Here is a 15887-nt window from a genome sequence, read left to right as displayed (position 1 = left end):
AAAAAAAAAAAAAAGAAAAAGTAGAGGGCCCTCTGAGGGCAGAAGAGATCATTTATTGCCCCTGTTCAGAGCAGGCTAGAGACTGTCACCAAGAACAGCCCTTCCTCTTTTACACTAAGATAGCTTAACAGAGTTCTAGGTTTCTTCAGAAGGAAGTCATCTCTCCCTAAGGCACATACTTTACTGTATATCCATTAGCAGACAGCTATCAAGTCCACTAGCAGCTAGAGAGATACTGAGGAAGGTAAAGCACACCTTGTGTACCCAGCAGGCATAGTATTCATTTTAGTAGTGAGAATCTTCTTTTAGTACTTACAAAACTACATAGTGTTTTCTTAACTCTAGTAACTCATCTTGCCAGTGTTTACCCTCATCTTCCTCAGTCCATACATTTTTCTTACACCTGGATTTTTCTAACTTCATACTCAGAACTTCTGAAACTTAGGTCCTAATAGCCTGGGGAAGCCATATCATTGTATTGACATTTAGCTGATGAAATGTATAGCCTTCAAATTCCTTCATTTTGAAGCATCAGCCTTTGTGAAATAAATTTTTGCCACCAGGGGACAACTGGCAATATCTGAAGGCATTTTTGTTACACATATGTGGGGGAAGATGTGACAGGGTTGCTGCTAAGCATCCTGCAATGTACAGGACAGCCCCCCCACACACAATAAAGACTTATTTGGCCTAATATGTCAATAGCATTGAGATTGAGAATCCCTGGTCCTAGATAATGTTTACTTAGCTCCATAAGAACAGAGACACATATATTAGCATTCCATCCTCTCAACAGCTAGTCCTGTGCCTGCCACATAGTGGTTGCTTAATAAATGGCTGTTGAATAAATTAATGAACAAAGAACATTTCAGCAAGAAATCAAATTTGTGGGGAAAAGTATTCTTCGAACCTGAGATTAGTAGTGATTTAAGCTAAATAAGCACTAGGAGAAATCTCTATGTGACTATTCTTAAACTGTGTTGTTACCTTCAAGTGTGTTTTTGAGGGTTTAGGAGGGAAAATCTTTTAAGAGGCTAGGCAGAGATTATGGCTTACTAAAGTAGATAGAGAATCATTTTTGTTGTTTTTAACATTTTTTGGAAATGACTTGTATGTAAACTTGGTGCTTCACAGGAAGGGAACTGAGGGACCCACAGGCCTACATATCACATAAGAGTTCTGCCCCCAAAAAGGCAACCTTGGGATTTTATGAAATTAGGGTGATGCCAGTAACACTCTTCCACCATGAGTTCAGGAAGCCAAGGTGATCATGTGCAGCAGAAAAAGCAAAACAGTTTAGAGGGACTTGAGCAGATGATATGCAAGTTAATCCTGGGGAACACTGAGGGATAAGAAAGAATAAGAACATAGACAATGCCTTCTGTTTAAGAAATAGCAGGTAAAACTATGAATAAGTCTGAAGTGCCACGTAGATGAGTTAAAACAAGGGTTAGATTAATAAAGCTAGTGAGAAGAAGCATAGATCACCAATCTATAGATGTGTATTTCTTAATTTTTTTTCTTCATTTTATTTCTTAGCTTATGCATTTATTTTGCCCTTTGGGATAACCTATGTTATTATCTTAATAGTTCTTGGGTGGTTTAAATGGTCAATGTGCTTGGATGCTAACCAAAAAGATAGTAGTTTGACACTACCCACAGACACCTCAGAAGAAAGGCCTGGCAGTCTACTTCTGAAAAATTAGCCATTGAAAACTCTATGGAGCACAATTTTACTTTGACCCATGTGGGGTTGCCATAAGTCAGAATCCACTTGATGGCAATTATTTTTATTATTATCTTAATAAGAGTACATTTGATAATAATAATAATAATAAAAGCATGATTAGATGGGTGCATGCTGTTGCTCCTTCTATTAGTTTCTGCTCAGCCATGGACAGTTATGTGGGGCTGGTCTGCATACTGTAGGGCTAGAGACTGTACCACTTCTAGAATTGCCACCATGGTGCTTAGGTGGAAATGAGTGCCAGAGGGTTTCCAAAGGGCTGGCTTTGCATTCCTAACGTTATTGAGTGATAGTAAGCATCACAAATGCCAACTGAGAAAATGATATTAAGAAAATAATTTAAAAATAAGATTTCATTAATGGGTCATGTGAACAGTTTGAATGCAGTGCATGTTAAGTAATGTATCCTTAAGCTTGGCATCAGATTGCACCATAGGTACATGCTTGAGGCTGCGTCTTTCCATGCACGGCTATGAATTTGACAGCAACCTGACAAGAAAAATGCAGTTTGCAACACCAAGGCTGTGGCTCCAGCAAGGCTCTTCAGAGGACTGTCCCTTCTCTGAGTCTGAGGACTGCTCTCATTGTGTCCTCTCCTTTCTTTCTGCTGCCCTCGCAGGAGGAAGACTTCATCAGACCCAGCAGCCGAGAAGAGGCCCAGCAGCTATGGGAGGCTGAGAGGGTCAAGATGCGTCAGATGATGGAAAAGCAGCAGAAGCAGATGGTGGAAGATTACCAGTGGCTGAGGCAGGAGGAGAAATCCTTGGTGAGCAGCTGCTGACCTGTAGGTGGGGATGGACCCCTCTCTGCAGCTGTGGTGAACCTATTTTGATAAAAAAAATGTTTGCTTGGAAGGGATTTCCATGTTTTCATGTCAATTTGTGTTTTCTTTCACCTTCCAAACTGACTAGAGTGAATGTACTCAGTGCGTTCTTTTGTTTTTCACTCTATTGTGGTAAAAATATGCAAACCAACACTTTTGCCAATACAACAGCTCCCACACTTACAATTTAGTGGCATTGATTCCATTTTTCTTGTTGTGCCACCATTCTCCCTATCCTTTTCCAAAATATTCCACTACCATTAACATAAACTCAATGCCCCGCAAACAAAAACTCCCCTTGCCACTCTTCAATCCCTCAGTAACCATTAATAATCTTTGGCTTCTATATATTTGCTTATTTATTTTATATTACTGAGATCATAAGGTATTTGTCTTTTTGTTGACTGACTTATTTCACTCAATATAATTTTTTCAGTGTTCATCCATGTTGTGGCACACATCAAGACTCCTTTTTTCTTTATAGCTGCATAAAATTCTCTCTGCATTCTTAGCTTTTTTAGCTCTAGAGTTCTAAGTCCTTTGCTTTTGCTTCTCTTTTGCAGGACCCCATGGTTTACATGAATGACAAGTCCCCATTGGTAAGTCACCAGGAGAGGTCTCTTCCTTGGAGGTCAGGCTTCAGTTTGTTTAAATGATGGAACTCCCCAGCTCTAGCTCCTTTATTATCTTTTCAAATTTTATAATGCAAGCATGTCTTTTCCCTTTACTCTGATCTCCAAGTGGCTTGTTTCCTGAGTCTCATGTGGTCTATACCCTTAGTGCTGCTATGCTGTGCCGAGGGCCCTTCAGCCTCTCAGAATCACTCTCCTAGGTCACTTTTGGTCAGGAGCTTCCCAGAGCTCCCCTCTGAGGCTGTGATGTCTAAATACACAATTGAGAGGGCAGGGGTAATTAAAGAGGGGAAGTCATGTGTCCTCAGAGCAGCATTAACAACATGTTATTTCTTTCCTTCCTTTCAGACCCCAGAGAAGGAGGCTGGCTACAGTAAGTGTTCACGCCCTTCCTTTTGATAGGAGTTTCCACTTAGCATCTTGTGTTGAGCCACTCACTCTCCTTGTTCATTGTCTGTTGCAGAAAGTAGCAAAGTGTGTTTGTAATTTTAAGAAACGTCTGGCTTATTTTAATTCAGCATGTGATGAGGGCCCATTGTTGAGTTGTTATCCACCCCTCTGCTCCATCTGTTTGCACTGTTCTCTTCCTGCCTAGCAGCTTTCCTCATCTCTTTCTGTTGCCTGAGTTCTCAGTCCTCTTCCTAGTTTATCTCTTACTTGTATATATTTTGAGGAATTGGTGATTCTTTCTTCCTTCCTGTTTCCCACTCAGTCTATTGGAGGCTCTTTTTGCACAAAGCATTTAATGGATAATAAAGTAGCCCTACCATGCCTCTCAGTGGTGAAAACAACCCTCAACTACTAGCCAAAAGGTTGGAAGTTCAAACCCACCCAGAGGCAAATCATAAGACAGGCCTGGGGATATGCTTCTGATAGGTCACAGACTTGAAATCCTATGGAGCAGTTCAAATCTGCACATATGGGATTGCCAAAAAAAAAAAAAAAAAAAAACCCAAACTCACTGCTGTGGAGTTGGATTTGACTCACAGTGACCCCTCCTTGGGTTTCTGAGGCAGCATTGCCAATCTTCCTTCCCAGGAGTTGCTGGTGGTTTTGGATGGGGTCGCAGGGAATCAGGAGTCGGAATTGACTCCATGGCAACTAACAACAACATCCTGCCTCTCCCAGTTCCTACTCACCTTCTTTAGGCCTGAGGGATGGAAGAGAGAAAGGAGGGGACAGCTGAGCCCACAGGGGTCTCTCCAGAAGCCTCTGCTGATGATAAGATCCTGGGGCTGGGGGGCGGGGCGCAGGGCTAGGGCTAGAAAGACCTAGTTGTTGTCTGATGATGACAATGATGACAATACTAGGCATAGAGAACTTAACACAAGCCAGTAGTACAAGCCTAAGTGATTTACAAATATTAACTAATTTAATCCTGACAGCAATTCTATGAGATAGGTACAGTTTATTATTATCCCCATTTTACAAAGGACTAAACTGAGGCACAAGGAAGTTAAATAACTTGCCCAATGTCACATATCTAGTTATTAGCAGAGCTCAGATTTGAGCCCAGGCATATGGCCTCCAGGGTCCCTACCATGGCTCTGGTTTTCTCATTCCATTAAATGGACGGTAGTGTTATCTCTGCCTGTAGAAGAACCAGAGAGACCAAAGGATGTCTTGCTGGTACTTTAATTTGACTACAGGTTTATTTTCCTGCTGTCTTCCTGGAATTCAAGTTTCATTTCCCAGGAGCCTCCTGGTCATAGAGAGAAGTTTCCCTTGGTGATCAGAACATAAGAAAGGAAGGGCCTGGGTGATGAGAGCTAGCCTATTCACTTTCCTTCCTTGTTGCAGCGGAGTTCACAGGGCCTCCACAGAAGCCACCACGGCTGGGCGCACAGGTACGTGAAGGGCTTTGCAGAAGCTGGTAACTACTCTGAGTCAGGGCTCCACCAGCCTAGAGGCCATGAGCTGCTCAAACTTAAAAGGACCTCATATATAATCTAGTCCACTGTTTGCATTCTACAGATGAGGCTCAAAGAAGGGAAATGCCTTGCCTAAAGCTTTGGTGATAGAAATAACACTGGAGATCTCATGATAGAATCTTGGAAGACCAATGACTTATTCATTGCAAACACCTTTTTTCAACAACATAAACGATGGCTATACACATGGACTTCACCAGATGGGATACACAGGAATCAGATTGACTGCATCTGTGGCAAGAGGCAATGGAGAAGTTCAATATCTTTAGCCAAAACAAAGCCAGGAGCTGATTGTGAAACAGACCATCAACTCCTCATATGCACGTTCAAGTTGAAGTTGAAGACAATTAAATCCATAAGAGCCAAAATAGGAGATATCACTCCTGGATTTAGAAACCATCTAAACAATAGATTTGATGTATTGAACACCAGTGATCAAAAACCAGAGGAATTGTAGGATGACATCAAGAACATCATCCATGAAGAAAGCAAGAGGTCGTTAAAAAGACAAGAAAGGAATAAAAGACCAAAATGGATGTCAAAAGAAACTCTGAAACTTGCCCTTGAGCAGAAAGTAGCTAAAGCAAATGGAAGAAATGACAAGATAAAAGAGCTGAACAAAAGATTTCAAAGAGCAGCTTGAGAAGACAAAGTCAATTACTATAATGAAATGTGCAAAGACGTGGAGTTAGAAAACTAAAGGAGAAGAACATGCTTGGCATTTCTCAAGCTGAAAGAACTGAAGAAAAAATGTAAGCCTTTACTTGCAATACTGAAATATTCTATGGCAAAATATAAAATGATGCAGGAAACATCAAAGGAAGATGAAGGAATACACAGAGTCACTGTACCAAAGAGAATTGGTCGATGTTCATCCATTTCAGATGGTGGCATATGAACAAGAACCAATAGTATTTCAATTTCAGGAAGAAGTTGAAGGTGCACTGAAGGAATTGGTGAAGAACAAGGCTCCAATAATTGATGGAATACCCACTGAGATGTTTCAACAAACAGATGCCGCACTGGAGACCTTACTCAGCTATGCCAAGTGATTTGGAAGACAGCTACCTGGCCAACTGATTGGAAGAGATCCTTATTTGCACCCATTCCAAAGAAAGGTGATGCCACTGTGGTGGTTATATTTGTGTGTCAACTTGGCTGAGCCTGGTTGAGTGGCTGGGCAGCTGAACATAGTTATTCCTCATGGTGAGATTAGTAATTAACTCCATGGTGGAATCTATTGGAGCAGTTGTAGCTGCTTTGGGTATATGGTCTGCTTTCCATATAGAAGAAACAGCTTTGGGAATGGTCTCTAGCTTATGGCACTCTTGAACCCTGTGTGTGGTGCTGTTGTTGTTCAGCAGCCTGCCATGCTCTGCCGACCTTGGGACTTTCAGTGGACTTGAATTAATGGCCTGCCATGTGGTAAAATCAGGACTGTGCCATTTTACTTGTTGACCTTGGGCTTGTTAGCCTCAGCAGCCAGCAGCTCCTGAGTGAAGAGATGCCTCTAGCTTCAGTAAGCTGGAAGCAAGAGGCTGAGTTGAAGTCCAAGTTTGAAGGGCTTATACACAGCCCCTAGAGCCAGGTACTTTGAACTTGGACTTCTAGCCTCCCAAACTGTAAGAGAATAAACTCCTGTTTGTGAAAGCCATCCCATTTGTTGTATATTCTTGTCAGAGTGGCACTAGGTAACCAAAACAGCCACAGAATGTGGAAATTATCAAACAATATCATTAATATCACATGCAAGTAAGATCTTACTGAAGATAATTCAAAAATGGTTGCAGCAGTATATTGACAGAGAGCTTCCAGAAATGCAAGCTGGATTCAGAAGAGGACGTGGAACATCTGATTGATGTCAGATGGATCTTAGCTGGAAGCCAGGGATGCCAGAAAGATATTTACTTATATTTTATTGACTATGCAAAAGCATTCAATTGTGTAGATCATAATAAATTATGGATAACATTGAGAAGAATGGGAATTCCAGAACACTTGATTGTACTCATGAGGAATGTGTACATAGATCAGGAGGCTGTCGCTCAAACAGAACAAGGTGATACGGTGTGGTTTAAAATCAAGAAGGGAGTGTTCCAGGGTTGTATCCTTTCACCATAATTACTCAACTTGTATGCTGAGCAAATAATCCAAGGACCTGGATTATATAAAGAACAATGTGACATCAGGATTGGAGAAAGACTCATTAACAACCTGTGATATGCAGATGACACAACTTTGCTTGCTGAAAATAAGGATGACTTGAAACACTTACTGATGAAGATTGAAGACTACAGTCTGCAGTATCAATTACATGTAAATATAAAGAAAACAAAAATCCTCACAACTGGACTGATAAACAACTTCACGATGGATGGAGAAAAGATTGAAGTTGTCAAGGACTTCGTATTACTTGGATCTACAATCAGCACTGATGGAAGAAGTAGTCAAGGCATCAGATGATGTATTGCATTGGACAAATCTGCTGCAAAAGACTTCTTTCAAGTGATGAAGAGCAAAGATGTCTCCTTGAAGACTAAGATGCACCTAACTCAAGCCATGGTATTTTCAATCGCCTCTTATGCGTGTGAGAGCTGGACAATGACTAAGGAAGATGGAAGAAGAGTTGATGCTTTTGAGTTGTGGTGCTGGAGAAGAATGCTAAGACTACCATGGACTGCTAAAAGGACTAACAGATCTGTCCTGGAAGAAGTGCAGCAGAATGCTCCTTGGAAGCGAGAATGGCCAGACTTCGTCTCACCTACTTTGGTCATGTTGTCATAATGGACCATTCCTTGGAGAAGGATATTATGCTTGGTAAAGTGGAGGGTCAATGAAAAAGGGGAAGGCCCTCAGCAAGATGGATTGACACAGTGGCTGCAACAATGGGCTCAGATATAGCAAGGATCATGAGGCTGGCACGGGACTGGGCAGTGTTTCATTCTGCTGTGCATAGGGTTTCTATGAGTCAGAGATGACTCAATGGCACCTAACAACAACAACAACAACAAGGCCATATAGCAAATTCAAGAAAAAGAGAGAAGAACCATGCCTCCTCACAAACCTAAAGGAAAACTCATTGGTCAAGCCCTATGGACCCAAAATATAGGCCTCTTTTCTCTCTTAGAGCCTTCCCTGTTGGCTTTCAGCTCCCCATAGTCCTTATAGTAGCCTGGGGTGCCAGTTTTTTTCTCTTTCAAACAGTGATTCTCAACCTTGGCTGCCTGTTAGAATCATTTGAGAAGCTCTGAAAACTACCTGGGCCCCATGCCTAGGAAATGACTCAGTTGGTCTGTTGTGAAGTGTTTTGAAGCTCCCAGCCTCAGAAATCAGGGCTGAGACCACTACCCTGGAAACAGAAAGGAGGGAGGAGGCATGCATCCCCAGGACAGGGCACTATTATTCCAGACAAGAGGCTTTTGAAATTGGGTTGGTGGCTGAGCGGGCACTTATAGTGCCTGCCCAGGGAAGAATCATAGCATCTCCTGACTCATCCCTCTGCCATCTGCTTCTTTCCCCTCAGTCTATCCAGCCCACAGCTAACCTGGACAGGACTGATGACCTGGTGTACTTCAATGTCATGGAGCTGGTGCGGGCTGTGCTGAACCTTAAGAATGAGCTCTGTCAGCTGCCTCCTGAGGGCTATGTGGTTGTGGTGAAGGCAAGAGCTGGAGGCCTGAAGTGGGGACAGGGGAGGTGGAGGCTGCCCTTCCTAACCCTAGAAGGAGGGGTGAGGGCTGAGCTTCCTTGTCTGCAACCCCAGCAGGTGCCTTTCCCAGGAAGATCCTCATTAGAGCAAGGTGGTCAAAGGGAATTTAGTTCCAGGTAGCCTCTGAAGACAGGGACCATTCCAAGGGAAACATAGTTTTATCAAAACACAGGTGACAGTCTCCCTGCTCCTTCTGTCTCCCCAGAATGTGGGGCTCACACTGCGGAAGCTCATTGGGAGTGTGGATGATCTCCTGCCTTCCTTGCCTTCATCTTCACGAACGGAGGTAAGTGTCCTTGTCCCAGATGGTGTCTTAAATAAGCCTCCATTTCTCCCCTCACCTGCACCTGTCCCTGGCTCACAGGGCCATTCTGGGCAGCCTCATTTCTGCCTGCTGAGCCCCCTCAGGCAGCTCTGCACATGTTTGATCAGTGACCACCAGAGAGCTGAGAGGGCAGCTAAAGGCCTGGGTAGTTTCCTGGGTGAATTTCCTGTTCAGGTGTCAAGACAACTGCACTGAGTTTTGTTTTGTTTTTAATATTTTGTGTTCCTATTTAACAACTTCTATACAATGACATTGGTTACATTTTCCACATTGTGCCAGTCTTCTCCATATTTCCATTCTGGTTCTGCATCCATGAATCCAGCTTCCCTGCCCCCTCTGCCCTTCTCATGTGTGCTTTAGGGTAAATGTTGACCATTTGATCTCATAGAGGTTTTTTTGTTTTTGTTTTTGTTTTTTTAATAAGGAACACAGTACTCGTGTGTGATATTGTTAATTTTTTGAGTCAATCTGTTATTTAGCTGAAAGGTGACCTCAGGAGTAGTTTCAGTTCAAAGTCTAAAGGGATGTCAGGGCTAAAGTCTCAGGGGAACCTCTAGCCAGTACAAGTACAGTAAGTCTGGCCTTTTAAAAAAGAAGAAGAATAAGAAGAATTAAGAGTTTTGTTCTACAATTTTCTCCCTTTCTATCTGGGACCATCTATTGTGTCCCTGGTCAGAACAGTCAGTAGTGGTAACTGTACCCCATCTAGTTCTGCTTTCTGGATAGATGGGGCCATGGTCCATTACAATGAGTTTGTATTGAGTGAGGATATGGCGAGGAGGACACACCTTCCTCTTATTCTCCCTTTTTATCTTTTACATAGTCACCTTCTGTACTAGAGGTTAAAGTGACTATGTAATTGAAATAGACCTTCCAGTTTCTATATTGATCATTTAATCCAATTTTCCTTACTGAAATGAGAAACAAACACACTGTCACCCAAAACCAAAATGGGAAACATCCCTAATAAGTTAGTGCTCAATATGGAGATTGTGCCTTGCTGGGCAGAATAATGGCCCCCAAAGATATCCATCTTCTAATCCCCAGAATCTGTGCATATGTTACCTTACATGGCAGAAGGGACTTTGCAGATGTGATTAAGTTAAGGACCTTGAGATGAGAGGTTATCCTGGACTATCTGGGTGGGCCCAGTGTCATCAGAACAATCCTTGTTAGGGGCAGTCAGAAGGGTCAGAGTCAGAGAAGGTCATGTAAAGACAGAGCAGAGGTCCAAGTGATGCCATTGCTGAAAGGGAGCCATGAGCTAAGGAATGCAGGTGGCCTCTAGACACTGGACAAGGCAAGGAACAGACTCTCTCCTAGAGCCTCCAGAAGGAACATAGCCTCGACTTTAGCCTTACTCACTCACTGCCATTGAGTCAATTCCAACTCAGAGAAACACCCTCTGGGTTTGCAAGGCTGTAAATCTTTATGGAAGCAGACTGCCTCAGTTTCTGTGGAGCAGCGAGTGGGTTCAAACCACTGACCTTCTGGATAGCAGCCAAATACCTTAAACACCAGAGCTGCAGAGCTGACTTGAGCCTAATGAGACTTATTTCCTACTACTGACCTCCAGAACTATAAGTTAATAAATCTTGGTTAGTTTAAGCCACTAATTCTATGGTAATGTGTTACAGCAACCACAGGAAACTGACAGGGTGCCACTGTCGATTCATTGGTTGTCTGTGTTTTAATGTTGAAGTGCCTGAAAACCAGGAATAGTCTCCCAAGAAAGCCCTTTCACACCCCACCTGGCTGCACTTTCATCCACCCACTCACCAGCAGTCAGTGATGGAGCACAGGCATCCACCACCCCCAGCCACACCCCTACTGTCTGTGGCTGCTAGAGACTGAATGAGAAGGATTTGGGCCCATTTCCCGGCCTCCCTCATGGTGGCAGCAGCGGCCCACAGAGGAGCCCTGTCTGTTGTGAGAGCTTGTTACCCTTGAAATGATCATCCATTCATTCATGAATGAGTGATTCATTCATTTAATTTGATAAATACCCCCTGCTAGGTGCTCAATAGTGTGTTAGATTCTGGGGATAGGGCAGTAAACAAAACAGACACGCTTGGAGTTGACAGTAGACAGCTAAACACATGCATACATATACTTGACCCTTGCCCATGCACTCAAATGTTGGGCCAGCAAGTGGGGAGATTTCAGTGAAAGGAGGGCTGGTCCAGCTGGATCAGGCTGGGGTGGTAGCAAGGTGGGGTCCAGGCCAGGCTTTGTTGTCAGTCCTTGCTGTCCTGGGTTCCAGCCTGCATGAGGCCTGAATTCCAGCACAGGGAACTTCTGACCACCTTGGAAAAAGCCTGAGACTGGCTGAGAGTGACACATGTTGTTACCCTCTTCTGGACACTAGGCTTTGCAGCCTTCTTAGTTCCTAGCCACCCCCACCTGCTCTCCTTACAGATTGAGGGGACCCAGAAACTGCTGAACAAGGACCTGGCAGAGCTCATCAACAAGATGCGGCTGGCCCAGCAGAATGCTGTGACCTCCCTGAGTGAGGAGTGCAAGAGGCAGATGCTCACAGCTTCCCACACCTTGGCTGTGGATGCCAAGAACCTGCTCGATGCTGTGGACCAAGCCAAGGTTCTGGCCAACCTGGCCCGCCCACCTGTGGAGTGATGGAGGACGTCACCTTGCCTGTGTCATCTGCCCCTCCTGGTGTCGTGTACCCCCCCATCCCCCTGGCCTTTGCCTTGCTTTTGGTCATGTGGGTCTCCTCAGGGGGAAGGCCTAGGGGAGTCCTTCCCTTGCCACTTTGCACGACCCCCACTCCCCACCCTTTCCCCCACTCGGGCTGCAGCTGGACACAGGGGACCCTGGGCTGTGGATGCCAGGGGATGGCAGAGGGTTCAGAGGAAGAGCTGTGGCTGCCCAGCCTCTCCTTCCTCACACCTGCCTGGCCTGGAGTGTGAGCACCTCATCAAATGTCATCGTGGAGCCAGGAGCAGCTGCAGTGGCTTTATGCATGGACATGGCAGGCAGATTTGAGAATCAAGCTATTCTTTCTCCTTCCTCTTTGGCCTTCAGAGGTCCCTTGCTGCTCAGGGGGGCTGTGGAGGGGCTTTTTTAGGAGGCAGTGGCTGGTGAGGCAAGGGATGGACCTGGCCTTTGTGTACAGTGTACATTGGAATTTATTTAATGTGAGTCTGGTCTGGACTGACAGCTGTGTGTCCTCCTGAGGGGGGACCTGGGAGATGGTCCAAGAACAAGCTATTTGGGAGCTGGGCACAGGATGCTGTGTTATGTCAACAAACCAAGTTTTGGGAAGACTAGGAAGAGACAGACACCAAAACAGAACTTTGGGCCATGATCTGCCTCTCTTCCTCTCTCCCTCTTTTCTCTTTCTTCCTTTACTTTCTCCACCTCCTCTCCCTTCTTCTTCCCTCTTTTCTTACTCGTTTTCCTTTTTTCTCCACTTTTCTCACCCATTCTCTTCCTTTCTCTCGTGTTTATGTAGAACACTCTTTTACCTCCTTTCTATTTGACTTGTGGTTGAATTAAAATTGTACAATTTGCTTTGTGGTTTGATTGATTTTTGTTGTTTGTTGGAGCCACGCTTTGGAGAAGAATGTTGACCTTGAACCATGACCTTGCATAAATCAATTGTGCCCCATGTTGGGTACATGTCAAGGGTGGATGTTGGGCCTCATCCAAGTAGGCAGACAGTGGAATATGGTGATGCTGGGGTAGTGGAGTCAGGGCCAGTTTGCTTGAGCCCTTTTCCTCTGCATGATGGTGAGGAGCGGGGGCGCTTAACCAAAGGGCCACTTTCCAGGGGGATCCATGACAGTTCCCACCACAGCCACATGAGGGATGCCAATGGCACTCCCAGTGGATACCAAAGTGATCAGATTTTGGAGGTACTTGAGAGGGGCTCATGGTGCTGAGGGCATGGCTGGAGAAGAGGAACACAGTTAAATGAGATTAATTTAATTTAATTTAATCTTTTTATTTACATGCAAGAGGGATGGGGAACATGAATAACATTAGTGAACACCACCACACCAGGAGATGAAGGGTAAGACTGGACCAGAGAGCCCAGTGATCTCTGTAAGTGAGAAGGGAGAAGCTGAAAGGCTGCATTCACATGAGTAGGGAGGAGGGAGGAACCAAAATGGGCCACTGAAGTCTAGGGTAGGGGAGTGGGGAAGGGGGTGAGAGGTGGGTCTTGGGCTGGGGTGTCAGGGTCAGGCTGGTCTCCGCTGGTACTGACAGGTACCTTCCAAGGAGAGGTGCATGGGGATTTGGAAGGAGGGGATCCCAAAGACTAGAGGATATGGAAATGGGCTCTGGTTTCCTGCTGAGTTCTCCAAACTGTCTTCAGGGCATTACCCTGGGGCCAGATGCCTTCTGAAGAACTTGGCATCAGTCGGCTGCTCAGCTCTGTCCTGGCAGCCACACTCAGCCAAAGGCCTTGATTGTTCCATTACAAAATGGAGACCAAGTTCCACAGAGAAGTTTTGAGTGGGTCAGAACGAGGATGGGGGGGTGGGTGGCTTTAAGAAGGAGAAGGAAGGCAGGCTGAGAAGGCAAACAGCCCTGCAGTTTTTATGTTCACGCAGCCATCTCAGTGTCTAAAAGCAATCTAGCTCATGCCCCTCAGAATAAATGTCCTGAGTGCCAGCTACCACTCACCCAGGGGGCTGGCTAGCTGCTACTGAGGATGCCCCAAAATGGGGGGGGTGGCATAGCCCCTGACCTCAAGGAGTACACAACCACAGGGCTTAGGGCCCTGTGGAGGGAGGAGCTAACAAGTACTGAATTTGAGTTGAGTCTTGAATGGCAGCCAACGTTGCAGCAGAGAAAGGGAGGGTAGAGGGAGGAGAAGCCTGGGGGCTGATTCCAGGGTGAATGGAATGGTCCAGCTACCTGCATCCAACTATCCATTGCTAGGTCCAGGAGGATCTGCTCTGCACCTCCAGTCCACATACCTACCTCCACCTCCCACGAGTGCCCTGCCTCACCACCTTCCCATTCCTGAAGAACCCTTATCACTCTACTGTTATACTACACAGCTCTAAACCCACCAGACATGGGATTAACTCAACTTCTTTCTCAGCCTGGTTTACAGCCACTCTGACCAGCCTCTCTAACCTTCCCTCCCACTGCTTCCCACACTAGAGTCCCACTTCAGCCTGATGCCTCAGTCTAACACTTTGTTCATAGTAGTTCCATCCCAACCCCCAGACACCTTCCCCTCTTCCCAATATGGTTCACATTCTTCTTCTCTTCCCCTACTCCCATTCCCCCTCGCCTGCTTCTCCCTGCTTGGCTCTCCCATTACTTAGTGTCTTATAATGCCTCACATCTTCACCACCATTTTCTAAGCTTCTGGAGAGCAAGTACTATCACCTTTTCTAGCTAGTCTGCATTCAAAACAAAGGGTTCTCAGTGGAGTCTTAGCTTTGACTCCAATAATGTCAAGATCAATTGTTGTAAGTCTTCAATGATTGGGCCAGTCCAGAGACTTCAGGGAGAGGCACCTGCAGTCAGATGGTGCTAACCCCAAAGGCTTACTCTGGAGGCAGAAGCAGTTCAAGATGATCAGTCGTGCTCCCATTTGAGGCAATGCAAGGGATGTGGAATCAGATCATTCCAGCCAAGAATGGAGGAAGAAAGAGTCCGATGGTTCCCAGGACGCAAACGATGATAAACAACCAAAGGAATATCCTATCGATTACCATGGCAACATACTTCCAGTCTTCCTTTACCTGGAGGCAGAAATGGGTGCACAGTGACAGAGCCCAGGCCTTGGAGAAAGGGGATGTGTCCTGTCCATGCACACCTCTTGTGAGGATCACCACTGGGGGACAACTGCCTCACCAAGACATTGGGAAGCTAAAAACCAGCTCAGGGAAAGGGGTGGGTGGGGAGTAGAAATACAGTTGTCTCAAGACTCAAACAATCTTCTCCTAATGACTTCTGACATATCCCACTCACCACAAGGTCCAGAACCTTTTCATAGGCTCCTCAGGTTCCAGGTTAAGGATGGCTAGGTATCTAGGTAAAGGTTGGAGAGCCACTTAGAGGCATGAACCCTCCCAAACAGGCCATCAGTGATTTAAATGCAATGACCAGCAGTTTTATAGAATGATGAAGACTTTTCTGTCCCATGTTGTCTCCCCATGCACTCAACAACCTACCTGCAGGAAATTGAGAGAGGGAGAAAAAAGTAGGTGCAACCCAGGGAAGATTTAGAAGGTTTTTATGGTTCATGGCCTAGGCAAGGAGGTCTGGTTTCCTAGCCATTCCCAGATTAGATAATAATTAATTTTTCTTATTGACTAAACAAGGCCACCCAGAACTAACCTTCTGGTCTTTCATGCTTCCCTAAGTTAATCAGTTGATACGCTGATAAGAAAAATTCTGTGATCCTAGGCAGTACACTGCTCTCCATGTGGGACATGGTGGGGGTGGGGCTGGGAGTCCATCTTATACAGCCAAGATTCATCAGGGTTTGGGTGAATACTGAAGTTCACAAAATTCCCAGAGCCCAAAGAAACAAGGGACACCATGAAAAAAACACGTCACAAAATGACAGCAACAAATTCAAACTTATCAATAATTACCCTGAAAGTTAATGGATTAAATGCACCACTCAAGAGATGGAGAATTGCAGATTGGATAAGAAAACAAAACCCATCAATATGCTGCCTACAAGAGACACACCTGAGAGATAAAGACAAAAATAGACTAAAAATCAAA

The 15887-nt window shown here is 45.0% G+C and overlaps 2 protein-coding genes across 2 annotated transcripts in view; one reads left to right on the top strand and one right to left on the bottom strand.

The window, feature by feature from the left end:
• The window catches only part of PTK2B (protein tyrosine kinase 2 beta), a 117547-nt gene extending 105746 nt beyond the window's left edge, over nt 1-11801 (top strand). Inside the window, exons 24-30 of the mRNA XM_007938735.2 lie at nt 2367-2513; nt 3134-3169; nt 3551-3575; nt 5003-5049; nt 8657-8794; nt 9048-9128; nt 11586-11801. Of these exons, the coding sequence (XP_007936926.1) occupies nt 2367-2513; nt 3134-3169; nt 3551-3575; nt 5003-5049; nt 8657-8794; nt 9048-9128; nt 11586-11801 (690 nt within the window). The remainder of the gene's footprint in view (nt 1-2366; nt 2514-3133; nt 3170-3550; nt 3576-5002; nt 5050-8656; nt 8795-9047; nt 9129-11585) is intronic.
• A 2966-nt stretch (nt 11802-14767) lies between these two features.
• CHRNA2 (cholinergic receptor nicotinic alpha 2 subunit) overlaps nt 14768-15887 on the bottom strand; it is an 18482-nt gene continuing 17362 nt past the window's right edge. Inside the window, exon 6 of the mRNA XM_007938734.2 lies at nt 14768-14893. Coding sequence (XP_007936925.1) covers nt 14768-14893 — 126 coding nt within the window. The remainder of the gene's footprint in view (nt 14894-15887) is intronic.

Source organism: Orycteropus afer, unplaced genomic scaffold (genome assembly GCF_000298275.1).
Source record: "Orycteropus afer afer isolate SDZICR_OR568_19922 unplaced genomic scaffold, OryAfe1.0 scaffold00053, whole genome shotgun sequence".
NCBI classification, from domain to species: Eukaryota; Metazoa; Chordata; class Mammalia; order Tubulidentata; family Orycteropodidae; genus Orycteropus; species Orycteropus afer.
Note: the sequence above shows the minus strand (reverse complement) of the source record. Positions and strands in the feature narration are given on the sequence as shown.